This window comes from Truncatella angustata (genome assembly GCF_020726525.1).
Source record: "Truncatella angustata strain MPI-SDFR-AT-0073 chromosome Unknown BKA67scaffold_8, whole genome shotgun sequence".
NCBI lineage: Eukaryota > Fungi > Ascomycota > Sordariomycetes > Amphisphaeriales > Sporocadaceae > Truncatella > Truncatella angustata.
Genome location: NW_025763388.1, coordinates 2,047,936 through 2,066,401, shown reverse-complemented (window position 1 = coordinate 2,066,401; position 18,466 = coordinate 2,047,936). Strand labels below are relative to the sequence as shown.

The following is an 18,466-nucleotide window of genomic DNA, read 5'->3' as shown; positions in this document are numbered from 1 at the left end:
ACCGTAGTACATGACCAGCCAACACCGGCGGCTAATTCCGGAATTGACCGAATGTCAGAGTGTGCCTCCGTCTAGTGTTACACGACATTGGCTACTCCCAACCCATGTCTATACGCATCACATGTGATACATAAATTTCAGCCTGCATGTAAGGCCCGCACCTTCGCCTTGCGATTTTTATGTAGTTGGATACGGTGCTGATACTACTTTGGGGCCAACGCATCGATTTCAAACCAGAAGGTGGCATAACGCTTACATGTGACCTCATTTCTCTGCAGCTGTGCTTGAATCTTGAAGTTTATGCAGGGAAGCTATTCTCGGCCTCAGAGGCATTGATATTAGCAGCTTACCTTAACCCTTTGTTGACTAAATCGTTCGTATTTGATCTTTACCTGTTTAATTTTCGTCAAGCATGAGTACATTCTTTCCGAGGCCGCTGGGTAGACTGGCGTAGATGAATAAACGTTTATCTAGACAGTTGTGTAGATAAAGGGATTGTAAAACGGGCCTTAAGAGTGGTAAATGATATTGCGGCTTAAATGTAAATAACACGTAAATAGAATAAGTTGCGAAGTCCCTCAGAGTGGTACATTTGCCCAGGCGACTATGGACGCCTGGAGTCAAAAGAGCGCACGTCTCTCCACAAGAGAATCCCACAATGCCTTCACTCATTAGCGCGCATCGCTATAAATGACAAGGAATCAGCACCTCACGGCGCCGGTATTGCATTATCACACGGACATCAAATGCCAGCATCACAATACAATTTACCAATACTCAGCCTTTCAACAATTTAAGACGTCGAGAATGGCACTCTCTTTGCGCCTGCCAGACTTTACCCCATCTCCACCATCTCACCAGGCTCTCGTCGTCAGATCTCTCCCAGATTCCTCGGCGCAAGACCGTGAAAAGATCCTTGAGGATGTCGAATACAACATATTCGCTTTCCCTGCCGGTCTTGTCACCTGTGACTACCTCTCAGACTCTGGTACCTCAGCCATGACAGACCTACAATGGGCCGCATGTAAGATTCCAGAGACCCACCCCATCTGATATTGCCTAACTAGGTCCATTCTCGGGGTTCAAGAAAAAAGGTCGAGTATACACCTGAGTTCTGGGTGTACCGGTCACTAACCTGAGATGTCCTTAGTGATAAGAGGCGATGAAAGTTATGGCCGCAATTGGGGATACTATTGTCTACTTGATACCTTCAGAGATGTTTTTGAGAGAGGGAACAATCGACTATATACAGCCCACAGCATCCTGACAGGAACAGCAACTGGTGAATTTTATCGATCAAAGCTGCTGAAGGCCTACAATGGGGGCTTCGTCAACGGTGGGCCTCATCAACTCGAAACCCCCAATTTCTTCATCGTCCCCCAAGGTCGCTGTGCCGAGTTCCTACTCTTCTCTACCCTCAAGGACTTCATGTCGGAAAACCCAAAGGGAGATGAGTCTGGCCCGCCTATAGTCGTGAGTAACGGCTTCTTCGATACCACAGGGGCCAATGCCGCCGCCGCCGGCTTTGTCCTGGAAACCTTTACTCAGCCTGGACTGGAAGATCCCTTCCCCAAACATCTCATTGGCAAACAAAACCTTTTCAAGGGGAATTTGGACCTCGTAGCAACCGAAGCGTTTTTGGAGGAGCACTCGGGACAAGTAACCTTGATACTGATGACTATCACTAACAACTGGGCTGCTGCGCAGCCAGTGTCCATGGCAAACATCAGGGCAGCCGCAGAGCTGGCAAGGCGGAAGTCGATACCCTTGTTCTTTGACGCCTGCCGATTCGCAGAGAACGCCTGGTTCATCCACCGCTTCGAGGCGGGATACTCGGACAAATCGATCCCGGAGATTGTCCAGGAGATGTTTTCCTATGCGGAAGGGTTCACCATCAGCTTGAAGAAGGATGGCCTCGCGAATATGGGTGGTGTCTTGAGCTTTCGGGACGAAGGATTGTTCGCGCAGAAGTACAAAGGGATTGGGCTTCGCCTGAAGGAGCGGCAGATCCTGTTTTATGGAAACGACTCTTACGGAGGAAGTAAGTGAATCTGTCTTTTCAGTGGAGATTTTGGTTGCCTGCGAAAAAAAGAGTAAGCGCATAGGGGGGGCCAGTGCTAATGAGATTCCTCCAGTGAGCGGACGCGATCTAATGGCGACCGTAGCCGGTTTGTACGAAGTGACAAAAGAGCCTTATCTTCGCAACCGTATCGGTCAAGTTTGTTCTTTCGCCCAGAAACTCCTTGCCAATGGAATACCGGTCCTCTCGCCTCCAGGTGGCCATGCGGTCTATCTCGAGATGAACGAGTTCTTCCATGGCTGTGACAGGCAGCCGGGCGATTTTGCCTCGGTGGGCTTCACTCTGGAACTCCTCAAAGATTATGGCATCCGAGCAGCCGAAGCCGGCCCATTCGGGTGGCAATGGGATAATCAGACCCCCGAGGAGCGAAAGAAGATACCAAACCTGGTCCGATTCGCCGTTCCGCGTCACGTACTGTCCGATGAGCATATTAATTACACAGTGGCTGCCATTAGACAAGTACATAAACGCAGACAAACTATACCAAACGTGAAGATCACTAGAGGCAAGAATATGAGACTCCGGCATTTTTCATGTGGTTTGAAACCTGTCGCTGTACTCCAGGAGATCGAAGGGACATACCTGAGCGAAGCTAAACGACAGATATCTCATCTATCTGCGGCCATTGGACAGGACGAGACGAAAAAGGAACTACTAATCAGTGCTTTAGAATTAACGACAAATGGCTGGGGCCGAGCACCGGTCCCCAAGGATGTTGACACGTCGAGATGGGTCTCTCAAGTGAGCAACGACAACTCGCCGTTTGAATACTCGGTCGTACTTGATCAGAGGACTGGGGAAGCAGAGCTACGGTTCCTGGTTGAAGCTCAGTTGTCGGAAGGGGAAAGAGACGGAAATTTGATCCAACTGCAAGAGAACGCATTGCGGTTGACGGAAGGAATCGCAAACGAATACGGTACAAGCGTCTCTCTGGACCGATTCAATCTCATACGGGACTTGTTCATGCCGGCAAACCCTCAGGGCAAGTTCGCGGCGTGGCACAGCTATGCGTCAGGTAAGGCCGGGCCCGAGTGGAAAATATATCTCAACCCAAGTATTGCATCGGGACGAGACAGTGCACTGGCAGCAACCCAGACGGCATTCGAACACCTAGGCATGGCCCGCGCCTGGGAGCTCGTGCAGAAAGTCCTGGCGCCCAGCGAGTCCGTTGTCTATTTCTCCCTCGACCTCTCTCCAGACGTGGGACGCGCGAGGGTCAAGGTGTACGTCTCACACGGGTCGACGTCGGCGCGTGACATCGCACAGAAACACGTCGCCATCTGTCCGCACGCAGATGCGTACGAGATTCAGCGGTTCTGCGAAATCGTGGCCGGCGGGTCGCTCGGGCCGTACGAGGGAAAATCGCTGTTGTCTTGCTTTGCCTTCACGACGGAGGCGCAGGACCGGCCGCAGGGGACGGTGCACTTCCCGATCGACGCGTACGCCGACAACGACGAGGATGCGCAGGGGCGCATCGAGCGATATCTGGCTGCTGTGTCCGCGTCGGCGCTCTGCAGAGAGCGGTATAGGAGAATCATCAGTGCGGTGCAGCGGAGGCCGCTGGATCAGGGGCCGGGCATCCAATCCTGGATAAGCTTGAAGCAGGAAGCCGGCGGCAAGCAGTCAAATGCTTTTTACATCTCGCCTGGGCTGTTCATTGCGTCCTCTCACAGTCGGCTTCACCAAAGCTTCCCATCAGCTTCTTTCATCTGATCAAACACTTGGAGAGTTGCTCCGGTAGTTAATACTATAGCAGGCTCAAATAACCAAGGTGGGGCGGGTATTTTTGGCGCGGGAGGTACAGTGTAGAGCATCTCAACGTTTTAAGGTACGTTCTTCCGAGCCAGGTTACGGTGCGATACCCCCAAGCCATGCCTCTTTTTTTCTTTTAGGAAAACATAGGGACCTGGCTTTACATTTCTAATTAGTAACCAAACCTATTTCTGAATGTTCTCCCCCGTTTCCAGTGCAAAGATTCTAAGTGAAATTGGAAATATACATACTGAACTATTGAGGATTTCTCAAGTTAGAACGAGATTATAATTAGAGGAATTTGTTCTGTGGTTGCGGTTGTTATGATCGATGTAGCGTAAGTCCGGTGTTAGAGGTCGTCGGGGAGGGGCCTAAAGATCACGTTTTCAGCCTTTGTTCCAGCGTTGTGATGGCTTGTAGTAGGCCAGAAGGACTTGTTTGGGCTGTAGCGTGGCGGCACTCCTAGGACTAGATTCGGTAACCTAGCTTATCCAGTACCCAAGTATTAAAGCAGTGAGTGTTGGCTGTACTATTACAGCAGGAAGGCTAAGTGGGTCATACGGCCTTTGCCGGAGTTGTTCTCGGCCTGATCATTATAAGGTCTGAGAGATGGGACTTGTAGGTAGCTTTCATGATCATGCTTTTCACACTTTTGCACAGTTAGTCGTTGGCATTTGCAGCAGTGCATTCGGAAGACAACGAGAATGACTCGTTGTCGAACTCATCCTTTCCACTCATTACTTATTGATCAGTCCACGAGCGAGCCTGCGAGCTCAACGTGAGGCCCAAAACCAAGGGACAAGACAGTGGTCCTGGTTCAGTATCTAAAGGGTGCCGATCCAGTATCTAGAAGACTTTAAAGGGCCCTAAAAATCCAGAAATCTTACATAAACTCGTCGTGAAAAATCGTAAAAAGTAAATGGAAAAAAAAAAGAGTATAAAAGGTATAAATTGCTAAAGGTTTTAGTATTTTTAAATATAAGTAAAGAAAACTAAGAACGATAATATAAACAATTCTAAATTGTATTTAGTATACTTAATATACTATTATTCATAGCGTCGCTTTTAGCTTCGGGTAGTTTCACCTTAATGTCCTGGCTAAACCGCTTTAGATTACAACTTAATTAAATAGTTAACCTAGTGTAATATGCCCGGTAGCATTTACCTATGATAAGCTTTGTTATAGGCATCACATGGACGTGAGTAAATTGCTGGCTGGAATTAGAGCCATGCCCTTACCCAAGGATGAACGTGCTGGTTCTGCGATTGGATGACGAATGCTGATCGTGTAGTTATCCATCTCATTTGTATGCCCCACAATCTGCGGGCGGCTTACTGTGTGGGACCCACGGATGGAGGGGTGAACTGACCAGGTACAAAAATGAGGTGGTCACGTATAAGCCCCACCTCACTAGCGTAGCTTGGCAGAAATTCCGCAGGGGACAAAAACAGCGCTAGTGACATATGTTCAACATATGCTGAGCATATGTTGAGCATATGTGACCTGTATTTCCAGCACACTTGACGTTATATCTCTAGTGCACTTAGCGCTGTACTTCTAGCGCACCTAGCGCTGTATTTCCAGCACACTTAGTTCTGTGCTTAGCATATACTTAACATAGTCAGGTGCGGCTTATACCTGACCACCTCATTTTTGTACCTGGTCGAGTAAAACCTCTACAGAGGATGCCCTCCCGACAGTGGTGTGGGGCGCCGTCCATTGGCTATCTTTTGGGGCCTGAGTTGTTGCCACCGTGACTAGTTTCCTAGAATCAATGATGTGCAGTGGTTGATTCGTTTGGACGATGACAGGGAAAGAGTGTAATCCATTAGTGTAGGCTAGTATGGCCCTAGAAAGCCTATGTATCTATTCACGTGTAGTAACTGCCAGCAGGTGCGGGCAGCGCTATGCATCACCTTGTAAGATGTGTCTTACTAAGCTACTGTATGTCGAACCATTGACTAAACCGGTTGTAAGGATCGAACCGGCGCTTGATAGACCGTAGCCTAGAAAGGCTGTCGCCGTACACCACCTCTAGAGGCTCATCGCCATGAGCAAAGTTAATGTAGCTAAACGATGTAAGTGACGAAGCACCAAAAAGGTTGCAATAGAATTGACGGGGAGCTTACGTGGAATTGCGACTCAAGCCATCCGTAGATCTCCATAGGTCGCGTGACGCAGTTCCGAGCAATTCGGCCTTGTCGTCAAGAGACGTGTCATTATACCAAGGTATGATGAAGGCGTTGAAGTTCACGTTTCGGAAGGGGAAAGCCGCCGATTGAGAATCCACCGATCTCGCCTTCGTGAGGGAGTACGCCTCTAGCAGCACACCGCTGCTCTGTGCCCCAGGCGTTTGTTGGAATTCGACAAACTTGTCCCATATTTGACGCCAGGTAGCGGGGACCATCTTCTGAAAGCCAGCACCATAGCCTGGCTTCCGTGCTCCGGGTACACATAGTGAGTTGCCGGCAGAATTCCACTGGTTGTACGGTATGACGCTGGTGCTATCTGCTACTGGGCCGATCGCATAAATACTGGCAAACGCAGAGCGGCCTGATGTCGCATTGCCCTTATATAAGAAGGGCGCGACCACAACAATTGGCACGTTCGCTGGGGATCCATCCGAGAGGAAATACATGAAGACGTTCATGTTCGGAAGGAGTTTTAGATCTTGAATGGCCTGCACGACTTGTTCCAGCTTGTCGGATGTAAACACCAAGGAGCCTGTCCAGGCCAGCATGTCATCACTCGAGGCCGGGTGCGCCTTCACCACTGCGGATGTCACGATGCCGAAATTAGGCCCTGCACCTCGGAGAGCCCAGAACAAATCCGGATCAGAGGCAGCGGTCACATTGCGGATCTGGCCATCAGCTGTGACAACGCGGAGCGAGAGGACATTGTCAACTCCGAAACCATATAACCCCATAAGGTTTCCGTAGCCACCACCGAGTATCGCTCCCAGTGTGCCCACACAGTTGCAGTTACCAGTCTCAACCAGAGCTCCTGCAGCGTATGCGTGGGAAATTGTGTTGCTGATATTGGACCCTCCCCCGATGGTCGCTTGAGACTTGTCGGCATTGAACGTGACCTGATTCAAACTTGCTAGATTGATGAGTACGCCATTGGAACCCAGATGGAATGTTGCCCACCCAGAGCCGCCGTTTTGAGCGAGAAAAGGGATGTTTTTTCCTGCGCAGTATTTGACCTGTGTATTGGGAGAGGGTGTTAGTGCTGTGATCCTACGCTTCAGACCCATATCACAACTAGAATGGAGATGGGAGACATGGCACCTACTGTGATGGCAACATCCGACTCAGTCTCGACATTCACAACAGCACCTGGATGAGGTGCCTCGTAAGAGCTCCATCGTGGTGGTGCCTGCTCGGTGATGAGGCCTGAGCGCGACAGATACGGTGCCAGTTCTGCGTTCAATTGCTGTGCGACGGACTTGCACTCGGCGGCCACGACGAGGCCCACCAAAGCATAACCCCACGAGAAACGCAACGCAAGCTTCATGGCTCTGGCAAACAGACAGTGCAGGTCGTCAAAGTTCGTAAGTGACCGCGCATGCCTCATGCGAAAAACCTCAGGTATTTATTGTTTAATTCCGGCGGCACTAGAGCTTTTAGGCATGTCTGTCTCTGCTAATGCATACAACTCTGCAGGGGGGAAGACATGCCACCCCGGTCCTAGTCCATTTTTTATCATCTTCTCACGCATTGTACGAAGGATCGAGTGTGTTTCGCGTGCAAGTTAATTGCGATCTATTGAAAAGAAATTGGGCTAAGAGCCAGGATATTCGAAGAATAGTGCGGCTGAGTGATAGTCTCCTTTGTACGCCATATCTCGCGTGGGAGACGCACCATCCCTGTAAGCCGCATCGTACACGTGCTTTTATGCCTCGCTCGCCTGGATCATATGACATGTTAACAGGTGACACCCCGGCGCGCCCAGTAGATTATGCGTGTCTTTTTGGGCGAGTGGGCAATATCGCCGGAGCTAAGTGTTTGATGAATCACTACTACATATCCTTCTGGACACAATACCGTAGTAGAGTACATACCTAGACGAATGGGTCGTCCCGGCTTCATCAGGGTTGTCTTGCTCTAAATTCCATCGCCTTGAGACCTGATCAAGTCTTTTTGGAGGGTATAATAGTATGGCATGCCCAAGGCGCCGCATACGTCTGCTGACATGTTCTCTTTGGTGACTAATCTACAACAGCATCGATCAACATTATTATGATAAGATGTGCCTCAAACCTCCCATCCACTGTACCCGTAACATCAGGTAAGAGTAAAGTTTGAAAATACTGTGTCTCACTAGCAATACAAGGACCAATACAGAGAACCCGCCCCATGTCAAACATGCCTGACTGGATATTTATTAAGCCTCGGCAATGAGGGGTAGATCTTTATAAAATATAAACACTGGGGGGACTGAGATTTTTCAAGACTCAATAGGTTGAGAGTGCCTCATTAAAATCGTAGCCAGCAACTGGGCAGGTATCGGGCTCTGTTATACCTGTCCGCGGTCTGTCAGGGGTATATCATCTTGGCATTCTCCTACCGAATCTCTGTCTTTCCCACCCTGCCTAACTGGATCGCTGATTTGTATGTACTGGGTCGATGTCTTTTGTGTTGTAGTCGGGGATGTGGGGAAGAGATAAATCCATAGAGGTCGCAGTGTTGGAAGACAAGATGATACAATGGCAACGGCCAATTCGATGTTAGCCCAGAAGAAAATCGGCGAAGTGTAGTCTACACAAATATATCAGTCATTATCCAGCGCACTGCTTTGCCATGAAAACTTACATGTCTCGTCGTTGTAATGCAATCCAAACTCTGCCGCGACCTCCAACGATTGGACAAGACGAGCAATACTGATAGCAACAACGCTGCGAGAAATTGTTAGAACTCTTATGCTGAGTCGTATGCCGCGCCAATATTACTTACATTGTACCAAGCAGAAACATTCCGAGCACGCCTAGCCTGTCTTTCCATGGTAGGTGTAACCGCAGAACCAGGGGAATCGGCATAATCAGGATTCCCACGTCGACAATCAGATCGGTGACAAGGACAGAGAGCCACAGCGAATAAGTATCAACACACTTGTTTCCATAGAATGGCTCGATGAGGGGCGTGATGGGGAGACAGGTGAACAGATTGGCGAAGAAGAAGGAGACAGCCCATATCACCACGATGGTGAGCATGCCATAGACGGCCCATCGGAAAGGGCGAATATGTTGAAAGATGGTCTTGTACAGGACGAGAATAGACGCCTTCACGAACCCAAAACCGATGGGGCTGATAACATTTACGGCGAATTTGGTCTACACAGTATCGCTATTAGGCTCGTCGATCGAATCGAGGGACTCTATGCGTTGGACACGACTCGCCTTTTCATATACTAGAAATCGTGGGTCATCTAATATAGGTTGGCCGTCAGGTCCGGTGCTTTGATGCTGGCCTAGTTGTCCGTCGATAGCAGCTACACAAGTCTTAGGAACGGGGGTTACATAGGTGGTCGTGGACGTATTAGTAACTCACCATAAAGTTGCAGTACGGAGCAAGTGATACCGACAGCCAGCGAACCGAAGCATAGCCAATCGTCGAGTCGTAACCTATTTCCCTTCGACCACTTTGCCAGAATCCTTAGTGCCACAAAGATTGATGGTATAATGATGAAGCCGACTGCCAGCCCGATCATCAACTCTTTGCTATATGTTCCCGGCATCGTGATGGACTGTTAGCGCCGCCGTGGGGTGTTGGCGACGTACCAAGAAGTTCGGCCGTATAAATTTATGCGGAAGTGGGAACATGGGGTTCTTTTTCATGTAGCTCACCTATCGAAGATCGAAAAGCCCCGTTGTTAAAGGCTGGATCTCTGGGATAATTGAGGAGCACTACAGATGTCTGTTGTAGATCTCTAGATCAAGTCGGTGCGCTTGAGAGTCCAAGCTTGGGGTGAAAGTAACAAGGGACGAGCCGACGCCACGTTCCGGCGTCGCGCGTCGCGGCGAATAGGCAGTGTAACTAATTGTGCTGCAGATATTGATGACATGATGCTTTAAACTTTGCATTTGCAGACTCCCGATCCTCCAAATATCTGGCTTATCTGACAAAAATGCAACTCTGACTGTAAGATTCGAGGTCCTTTTAGGACTTCTCCAGAGGAAGGTGGTACATGCATAATGCAGCGTCCAATTAACGTTTGCTAAACCCTGGCCGGTGAGGATTGGAATCCTTCGACATGCATAATCCGTAGTCTTGCCAATTTCAGCGTCCAATCAACGTTTGCTGCACAGCGGCAGAAAGAACCAATAATGTAACATCGCCCGGATATTGTACAGATCCTGTCATCCTACAATACTACCTCTGCGGCGACAAGGTAGATAGTTGCGAATTTCCGGGAGGGTCGGTTGCACGGCAAATTGGTTCTGTAAAGAGACCCACTATCGACCCCGGCCATGGTCTGTGGCTAAGTGACATCAGCAGTGAGTAACAGACTGAGTACTTACTATGCAGCTGGCAGGCGTCCTACGAAGGTAAGACCTTTAGGTGATGACTACTCGCGGTTGAAATTCCTTGACACAATCCTGGTGCCGGTTGTTCTGCAACTAATATCCATGGCCTGTCATGCTGATTTAGAATGAGAATGGCCGGTTGACTTGTCGTAAAAGCTACCATATGCAGAGAGGGAAGCAAGGGAGGAGACGGGCAGGCTTTAGAACATGCCACGCAAAGCCAGGTCCTGTTTGTCAGACAATATGATTGCATTGTACGTGCAGGGAAGTGGTTGTTGCATTGAGTCTGTACCGTTGTAACAGTGGGTTTCTCCGTATAGGCACCGATAAAATGCGAACCTCGGCTCTGAGAAGTGGTGTCAAGATCCGCTGTAGTTGCCTTACCATGGTTCGTTCTTTCAGATCGCCCTTGGATACAAGGCGCCAAAAGGAAGATGGGTGCGGCGGCCCGCAGGACTGCCCCGCAAGACTGCCCCGCTGTCCTGCAACCAACATGCACCCTAATGTTCGTTGGCGTGTTTGGTACAGGGCCCGAAGGACTGGGTACAAGCCAGCGCCTGGTATCGTCTGACGCTGTTGGGTAGGAGCAGTATGATTTATCACCAGACCAGATAGTGATGAAGGAGAGCAATCTATAACGATTCACAGTGGGAGATTTCCCGGGATGAAGAAACCCACTGATGTTCAGTACTTGAAAGTTGACAGGGTTATGGCCCAATACTGTACTATGTATGGCCCAGCTACCGATAGTGTACACAGTACCTGGCAGACGAATGGCAAGGGCGTCTAAAGGTCTATGAATAGATATGGCGCGATGAGCTACATATCTATCGGACGATGTGGAGTTGCATGCCGATTCGGTCAGTTGACCTTGTCCACGGCCCCTTGCGTCAACTCTTTGCTCTAGACTAGTCTAGACTGGGCCAGTGGGACATTTCAGCCTACAAAGGCTGGCTAACTGGGTATTTTCAAGTCTTGCTAGGCAGTTTATTGTAGGCCCAGTCAATCCCCAAGCGTCCTTATAGGCGCTACATTATCTCTCATCCCTCTCCTTAGCTCTTGGCCCCTGTCATTCACGCGTTGCTTCTTATCAATCTTCCTTTCACTCGAACATGGGTTTTTTGACTGCCGATTACGTCGTCGTTGGCGGTGGCTTGACTGGATGCACCCTGGCCTCCCGTCTGAGTAAAAGCGACGATAGACCTGAAGTCATCCTCGTCGAAGCTGGGCCCGACCCATCCAGCAATCCCGCTACTACCGGCTTCTTAAGTGGCTTATCGCTTTTAGGAGGCGAACTTGATTATGCTTATCCAAGCGAGCCGGTGGCCAATACGGCTAATCGTGTGCATTATCTCAACGCCGGTAAGGCACTAGGTGGAGGAAGCATTCTCAACTTTGGTGCTTGGTTACGAGCAGATGCTGCCGATTATAATGAATGGGCGGAGGTAGCCGGGGACCAGCGCTGGAGCTACGAAGGCCTTAAACCTTGGCTTATCAAGTCCGAGTGCTTCAAAGATCATCAAGCAGACGCCTCAGAGCATGGTTTCGATGGCCCTATGCACGTTACTCCCGTCTCCCAAGACGAGTCGGGCGCACGTGTATACCCCCTGCGAGAAACTATAAGACAGGCATGGGCCGAAATAGGGGTCGACCACACTACAGGCCTCACTGAGATGCAGGAGAATTCCCGTGACGGCCTCCGGCAACCATCCAATATCGCTTACCCACTCGATAACGTAAAGGTCCTCAGCAACACCGCTGTACATAGAGTTACATTTACTGATACCAAGGTGACCGGGGTGGAACTGACCGACGGCCGCAAGATCATTGCGAGGAAAGAGGTTATCCTCTGCGCTGGCGCTTACCGCACTCCTCAGATCCTGTTCCTCTCAGGTATCGGCCCCTCTGCGATCCTCGCTGAGCACGATATCCCTATGATACACGAATCCCCGCAGGTCGGTCAAAATCTCCACGATCACTTTGCCATTTACCTCGCCTTTCGCTTGCGCGATCCTTCATTGGGATATGCCCTTGGAAGCGCTGGCTTTCAGAAGCCCGCGTTCGCTAAGGGGTTCCCGTGGGACTGGGTTGCCAGCCAACCTCTGCCGGAGGAAATCATTACAAAGAATGAAGCCGAAATCGACCTGAAGAAACGGAACTTCTACGAGATCGTGACTGCTTACGTTCCTCCTGGGATCCCCGGGATCCCCGTAGATGGCTCACATATTGCGACGTCCACCATGCTTCTCCTTCCTACTTCTCGCGGGACGGTCACCATTCGGTCCAGCTCTCCAGCCGACTTTCCCCGCATCCAACCTAGTTTCTTCTCTACTAAACTTGATCGCGATGCTCTTATTCACGCCACCCGTCAAACTTTGAGGGTTATTCTGGCAACCGAATCTATGAAGCCTGTCGTCGAGAGCGAATCCCCACCTTCCGGGGAAGGCCTGGACGTCTTGGCACCACTGACCGACCAGTCAAGCGACGAATTGATCGAGGAGAGAATCCGCCTCACCGGATCGCAGCACCACCACTCCGGGGGCACCGCGGCGATGGGCACAGTGGTTGACGGAGAAGGACGAGTGCTAGGTGTCCGAGGACTTCGGGTTGCTGATGCGAGTATCATTCCGGTGCCTCTAGGTGGTCATCCACAGTCTACGCTCTATGCTATGGCCGAACAGCTGGCCAGTATGATCCTTAAAGCCATGTTATAAGTGCGCAAATATGTCAAGACAGCTTCAGAACAACAAGATTGTTGTGGGCTTTGTCACAAGCGTAAAAGATCTTGCTAGTATTCCGATCTTGGAGACTTTTACTGGTTTCAGCAGATCACTCATATTTGGGTTGCAAGTATGTGTAACTTTCGTGTGTTGATCTCATCCTAAGTGTTTTAACTTCTATCGCTATCGCAATCAAGGCTCGCCATAGCACTGTTGAGTATAGTCAAAACACAAAAAATATTAAGATTAATATATAAACAAGACAACTAGGGGTCAAAAGGTTCATTGGCACAATGAAAGCAACATTCAAACAACGTCGTAGACATCTTGATCACCGGTCCTTGGCTGATCCAACCGATGATGTGCTCCGAACGCCGAGTCGTCTTCAGCCTGAACAAATGGCAAAATCTCTATCGCGAACTCTTTCACCACTCGGCTACTTTGATCGACGAAAGTGCCGACTTACGATTTGATCGAGAATAAGGCACAGATTATACCGTAAGATTTGTGTGTAGAAATGTATCTACTTTCAAAGATGAAATATGCCCAGCTAGAACACCTCTAAAAGTCTCCAAAGTACTTTCGTCGAATCTTCTCCATCTCCAACTCATGAGACATAGGTGTGAGAAACTTGTCGACTTCCTCCTGCCAGAACCCAGTTTGAGGATTGTCGTTCCACGCCGAAGTGTATTCACAATAAGGAGAGATCCTTCCCGCTGTTTCCCAATCGATAACCCCAACAATATCATCACCACGTGCAAGAAGGTTCAGAGTGCTCAGATCGCTATGTGTAAACACCGAAGTTTGCCAAGACTGATTGTGAAGGAAATTCGTTCAGAGAGTCTAGCTGCTAATGACGGATTGTGTAGATCTTCGGTTTCAACTCCGTTTCGGAGCTCTCTAAGGAAGTCCTGAATCGTCCTGAAAGGACCCTATATTGAATTTTTAGGAAGCCGTTGATTATAAATTGGGCCCCTTAACATTTGTAATGTCGACGTTTTGTGGTGGTTCGATACCGCGAAGTTGTGTGACCACAGATTTCAACTGCTCGAGAATTCGCGCTCTAGAAGCTTCAGGCCTTCCCGGATCACCTAACTTAGGAGTGGTGATCATGTGATTGGGGATATGCCCACTTTCTGTCCACCGATATTCTCTTTTGTGGACTTAGATTTCTACATATATACGACTTGACAGTACCTATACTATCATTTCACGATTAAAGCGTTACACCTGCAATCCTACGCTCATGCGAGCACCTTATTCGCTATGCTATGCTCGAGTAGATTTAGGCTCTTCCTTTCAGTGCATCAGACCTATCCTTCACCAAAACTTTGTTCTATACCAACTGTAGAAACTGTCATAGGTGGTGTCGCAGGTATCACCGTGGAGGGACATTTAGGGGCAAAGACTTTTTTATATATCTGCCTTGACGAGTTTGTGCAAGGTGGTGGATTTTCTAACCACTTGGCTAAGCACAAGGATCGTATCTTCCAGCAAGTATTTCCGTGCCCGGCATTTCTCCGTGATCAGGGCACGATAGTGGATATTGACGGGCCTATGGCGTGGTATAATCACCTGGTATAATCACCTGGTGAGAGAGCATGACGGCGGTGGCCTATCTGGTAGGCTTTAGCATCCCGAACACGTACCAAAAAAGAAGTATGGCACAGAAAAGGAGCGATCGATTTTAGCCAAGCGGCTTGAAAAAGACAAACATGGCAGGGTTCGCCAACAGCGAGGGGCGTCGAGCGACAGCAGTAACGAGACAATCGATATGACAATGATCTTGAAGGACACAGCCATCAAAATCGACATGAGTCTTATAGACCCCTAGCTGTGTCTTTGAAGTCATTATTCGTAAGAGGCGGCCTTACTAGAGAGAAATATCCTGATTTAAAATTATTTTATAGCATACACTTAGATATGATTAATAATGGGGTACAGTTTCCATAAGTAGTTAATTGTACTGTACTCGAATGAAGGCTTTCAAAATATTGCCTTGTTTACATGGAGAGAATCGCCGCAGTTTCAAGTAAATCTAACACCCTGCTGCATTTATGAATTTACTAGTATCCGGAACATCTAATACGCCAATTGATGGGACCGAGCTCGAATGGGGAAGAGTAGACACTACAGCCAGTGATAAAAAGTATTTGATTGTCTGTGGTAAGTGATGCGCCTATGGCCGCATCCGATAGGCGCGGCCCACAGACTGATACTCGTATATCGCCTGAAACTTCTGATAGGATCTCGTATAATAGCTTGATGTGTTATAGAGCTATCACCTAGGCGGCGTATGGGCTTTTTTTGATCGCCATCGTTATTACGCTTGCTCGCTTAGGTGTCTTCAAGGAAAAGAACCACTCGGTAACAGCTGTCTGTGATATCTTCTTCCACCTAAGTTCTAATTTTTTCTAATCATTAGGCTTTACACAAGAGATTGATCTTGCGATAGCACTTTACCTACCCATAATGTCTCCATAGAGAAAGCAGTAATATGGTTATTGACGGGGCTAAAGCATGGTACGGCCATCAGGCTCCAGCACCCTAAATATATGGCGTCGAATGAGAGCGGTCGACCTTGGTCAAGCAACTCAGATGATAACAGGCCGTCGACCGTCACTGCCACGTAGCCCTGGAGCAAGCAATAGAGGTAGTGACAAGATGGTGATCAAGGACAACGTCTTAGCTATGTTCCAAGGTGTAGATAGCGGGAAGTAGCTAGAATGGCTATATGAACGGGCCGGCAGAAATTTATACCACAACGCATGTGAATAGATATAATTATGCCGTGGAGTAATGCGGGGACATAAGGGATACCCTGGAGAGGTGTTATGCCTTACCGCTGTTGTGACTTGGAAAAAAGATTGTCTGACTTGTCATCTGTACCGCTGCGTATAGAGTCTAGGATCTCGCCACAAGATCCGGAATCCTGATGTATCTAAAGCGACGTCTACTAAGGCGGCTGACTTTACCTCGTCCTTGATGATATCTGATGAGTCATAGACTGACCAGTGACGTTAGTGATCATAAAATTACAGCTTCCTTGGCTACTAGGGCTAAGGGCTCAGGCTCAGGCTGTGGCCACTGTTGGAGGCTTCTGGGCCCCTTGGAACGTGCCGCCACTGCATATACAGATTCGTTCACGCTACGCGACAGCGGTCGTAGGCGAAGACAAGAGATGGGGGAGGGGACAGTCGAAGGGCTGCTGTTTGGTCTGGTACGGGTGTTGGGTTGGTCGATGTGGTTCTCCCTGCGTCTGAGATAGTTCGCCAAGTTAGGGACAGTGTCAGAACTGTCTTACATGATGCTCATAACCATTGCTAATCTCGAGTTCCCGCCTGGAACACAATAGAAAAGCCCATTGATATTCCGACGGACGACATAAACCGACGCGGCAGTTGCCATTGTACATTTGTAACGCGTGAAATTACCCATCAAGGGTGAGGTACAATCGATTCAAGTAGGACTAGGCCACATCTACTTCTTGAGATCTGTACACCTTTCTGAGACATTTTTACTATCCTGACATCCATCCGGACACAATATCCCCGTTTAAAACATCCAATGATGATAAGAGGGTGCACTTATCGACTCTATTGCCTCCATCGCCTCCGTCGAGCGTGGCATAGATCACCGACGCAATCAATAGACATCCTTGCGGGCATCTAGTCAGCTCGGTGATGCCTTGAAAACAGTGCAAGTCGCTTAATGGTGAGCATCTTTTAGTCGTGAAGAGCCTTTTTTTTCAAACGCATCGGCCTTTGCTCCGTGGTCGCGATGGCCTCAAAGATCATCCCGAGGGCAGTGGCAGAGTTGCAAAAGCAAGCCAGTAGCTGACCCATACTGAGAGAAAGCAACCCATCGTGCGGCGTCGACGTAACCGACCAGCAGACAATCTTAATGCTACAGAACATCATCAGTGCAGGTGCACCAATGGTTGGTGAAAGAAGGCCGCGGCCTCAGCCCGGGTGTGCGCCCCTCCAAAGTTGCGGTGCTTTCATTGAGCCAGCAGTTTCACTTTGAGCCTGGTTGGATATCATGTGCGAGGAGGGTTCGTTCTCCTCCGGAGCGAGACACGACCGGAGCAGACCAACTGAGTTGGGAGGAGGATTTGACGAGATGACGGAAGGTGGCCAGTGTGCAGACGACCAAGACGACCTAGTGAGGGTTAGAGATGTATCAACATGTGTCCAATCTTCCTGTCGCCAACCTTTCCTCAAACGGATCTTAGCCTTGACAAATTGACAGAATGTGAGTCGAAGGACGGAAAGGAGGAGAGCGGAGAAATTAGACATTATCAGTTATGGTGATAAAATGGATAATAATAGATAGATGTAAGTAGATTTGAGAAGAAGAAGTAGTAGATAGAGAGATGGCGAATAGCGGCCATTGTAGATATATTCGACAGGCATTGCTACACTCAATGTCATTATCTCGTCTCTGTGAAGGAAACAGCTAACGTCAAGGAGACCTTGAATGAGGTCGCAGATTACAGAAGCAGCGCCTTCCATGAACTCAACCCCCAGTCAATGTCAACTGTGAGGAATAACTATCAACCGCGATGAGCTCAGTTTCATATAGACCCAATCTAGAAATTGCAGGCAAAAGGCGCGAAATGTTGTCAGGCCATTCTGTTCTTCAGGAACAATACCAGTCACAAAACCACAATCCAGACCGCGAACGTCGGCCCCCGAGTCACCAACGCCCCAGCAATAGCTGTTTCCCATCACGATGGGCCTAACGCCCGATAATGACGACAACTTAAATATTCTCGATGGATTGTCTTCGTCGAGTACACATTGGCAATGAGCAGTGAATACTTTAGTGTGTAAATGCGAGCGTAGACTGATAGAGCTGAGGAGGGTGGAGCTAGATTCGATCTGTAGTTAGTTATATAAAGGCTGCTTGACACCAGTATCCAATATCAATCTAAAACTGGGATTAGTAAACGAAGGCTTTCTATTTTACCTCCAGGTCATGGCAAACCATTATCTTGCCGCAATGAACATTTTGTCGATTAGAGAGTGTTTTGTATATACCAATAATATTAAATTAGTGCACATCTTCCTAGTTCTCTGAGAAAGTCTCTTTCGCGTGTGTTAGTCGGAGGTTCTCACTGCCTAAGCTATCATGCGTACTGCCCAGTCTCTACAATCAAGGCCAAGAGATACGGAGAAGAATGCATGGCTACTGCAAAATAATTTCTTGTTTAATGTAACACTTTCAAGAGTCTGCCAGATTACTAGTATCGAGGACGTTCATCTAACTCTATTGCACTGTATCGTTACTCGATAGTCATTCAAATATGGCAGCATCAATGAATCAAAGACAAGGGTCAATAATGCAGCACACCTTCTACGGTGACGAGGCAGCCTGTGCTTGAA

General features: G+C 48.8%; 4 protein-coding genes across 4 annotated transcripts; 2 read left to right on the top strand and 2 right to left on the bottom strand.

Moving 5' to 3' along the window:
- The first annotated feature begins 906 nt into the window (after positions 1-906).
- BKA67DRAFT_401471 (pyridoxal phosphate-dependent transferase) lies at positions 907-4,180 on the top strand. Its single transcript, XM_046096696.1, has 3 exons — positions 907-2,041; positions 2,136-3,908; positions 4,111-4,180. The coding sequence occupies exons 1-2, from the start codon at positions 1,141-1,143 to the stop codon at positions 3,791-3,793; spliced, it is 2,559 nt and encodes an 852-aa protein (XP_045954461.1). The 5' UTR covers positions 907-1,140; the 3' UTR covers positions 3,794-3,908; positions 4,111-4,180.
- A 1,486-nt stretch (positions 4,181-5,666) lies between these two features.
- BKA67DRAFT_578957 (uncharacterized protein) lies at positions 5,667-6,954 on the bottom strand. Its single transcript, XM_046103738.1, has 2 exons — positions 5,963-6,954; positions 5,667-5,902 (listed from the first exon to the last, which is right to left on the bottom strand). The coding sequence occupies exons 1-2, from the start codon at positions 6,757-6,759 to the stop codon at positions 5,773-5,775; spliced, it is 927 nt and encodes a 308-aa protein (XP_045954460.1). The 5' UTR covers positions 6,760-6,954; the 3' UTR covers positions 5,667-5,772.
- A 1,234-nt stretch (positions 6,955-8,188) lies between these two features.
- BKA67DRAFT_401338 (uncharacterized protein) lies at positions 8,189-9,653 on the bottom strand. The gene is made up of 5 exons (XM_046096694.1): positions 9,383-9,653; positions 9,232-9,323; positions 8,789-9,165; positions 8,648-8,730; positions 8,189-8,593 (listed from the first exon to the last, which is right to left on the bottom strand). Exons 1-5 carry the CDS (start codon positions 9,567-9,569, stop codon positions 8,352-8,354), a joined length of 981 nt encoding a protein of 326 aa, XP_045954459.1. The 5' UTR covers positions 9,570-9,653; the 3' UTR covers positions 8,189-8,351.
- A 1,583-nt stretch (positions 9,654-11,236) lies between these two features.
- On the top strand, positions 11,237-13,379 carry BKA67DRAFT_578953 (choline dehydrogenase). Its single transcript, XM_046103737.1, has one exon. It carries the CDS (start codon positions 11,472-11,474, stop codon positions 13,071-13,073), a length of 1,602 nt encoding a protein of 533 aa, XP_045954458.1. The 5' UTR covers positions 11,237-11,471; the 3' UTR covers positions 13,074-13,379.
- Positions 13,380-18,466: the final 5,087 nt, after the last annotated feature.

Coding starts and splice junctions, on each gene's coding strand:
- BKA67DRAFT_578957 (XM_046103738.1), bottom strand. CDS start 6,759: ATGGGGTTATATGGTTTCGGAGTTGACAATGTCCTCTCGCTCCGCGTT. Junction 5,903..5,962: donor GGCTTGAGTCGCAATTCCAC/GTAAGCTCCCCG, acceptor TACATCGTTTAG/CTACATTAACTTTGCTCATG.
- BKA67DRAFT_401471 (XM_046096696.1), top strand. CDS start 1,141: ATGTCCTTAGTGATAAGAGGCGATGAAAGTTATGGCCGCAATTGGGGA. Junction 2,042..2,135: donor AAACGACTCTTACGGAGGAA/GTAAGTGAATCT, acceptor AGATTCCTCCAG/TGAGCGGACGCGATCTAATG.
- BKA67DRAFT_578953 (XM_046103737.1), top strand. CDS start 11,472: ATGGGTTTTTTGACTGCCGATTACGTCGTCGTTGGCGGTGGCTTGACT.
- BKA67DRAFT_401338 (XM_046096694.1), bottom strand. CDS start 9,569: ATGCCGGGAACATATAGCAAAGAGTTGATGATCGGGCTGGCAGTCGGC. Junction 9,324..9,382: donor CTCCGTACTGCAACTTTATG/GTGAGTTACTAA, acceptor AGACTTGTGTAG/CTGCTATCGACGGACAACTA. Junction 8,594..8,647: donor GCATTACAACGACGAGACAT/GTAAGTTTTCAT, acceptor ATATTTGTGTAG/ACTACACTTCGCCGATTTTC.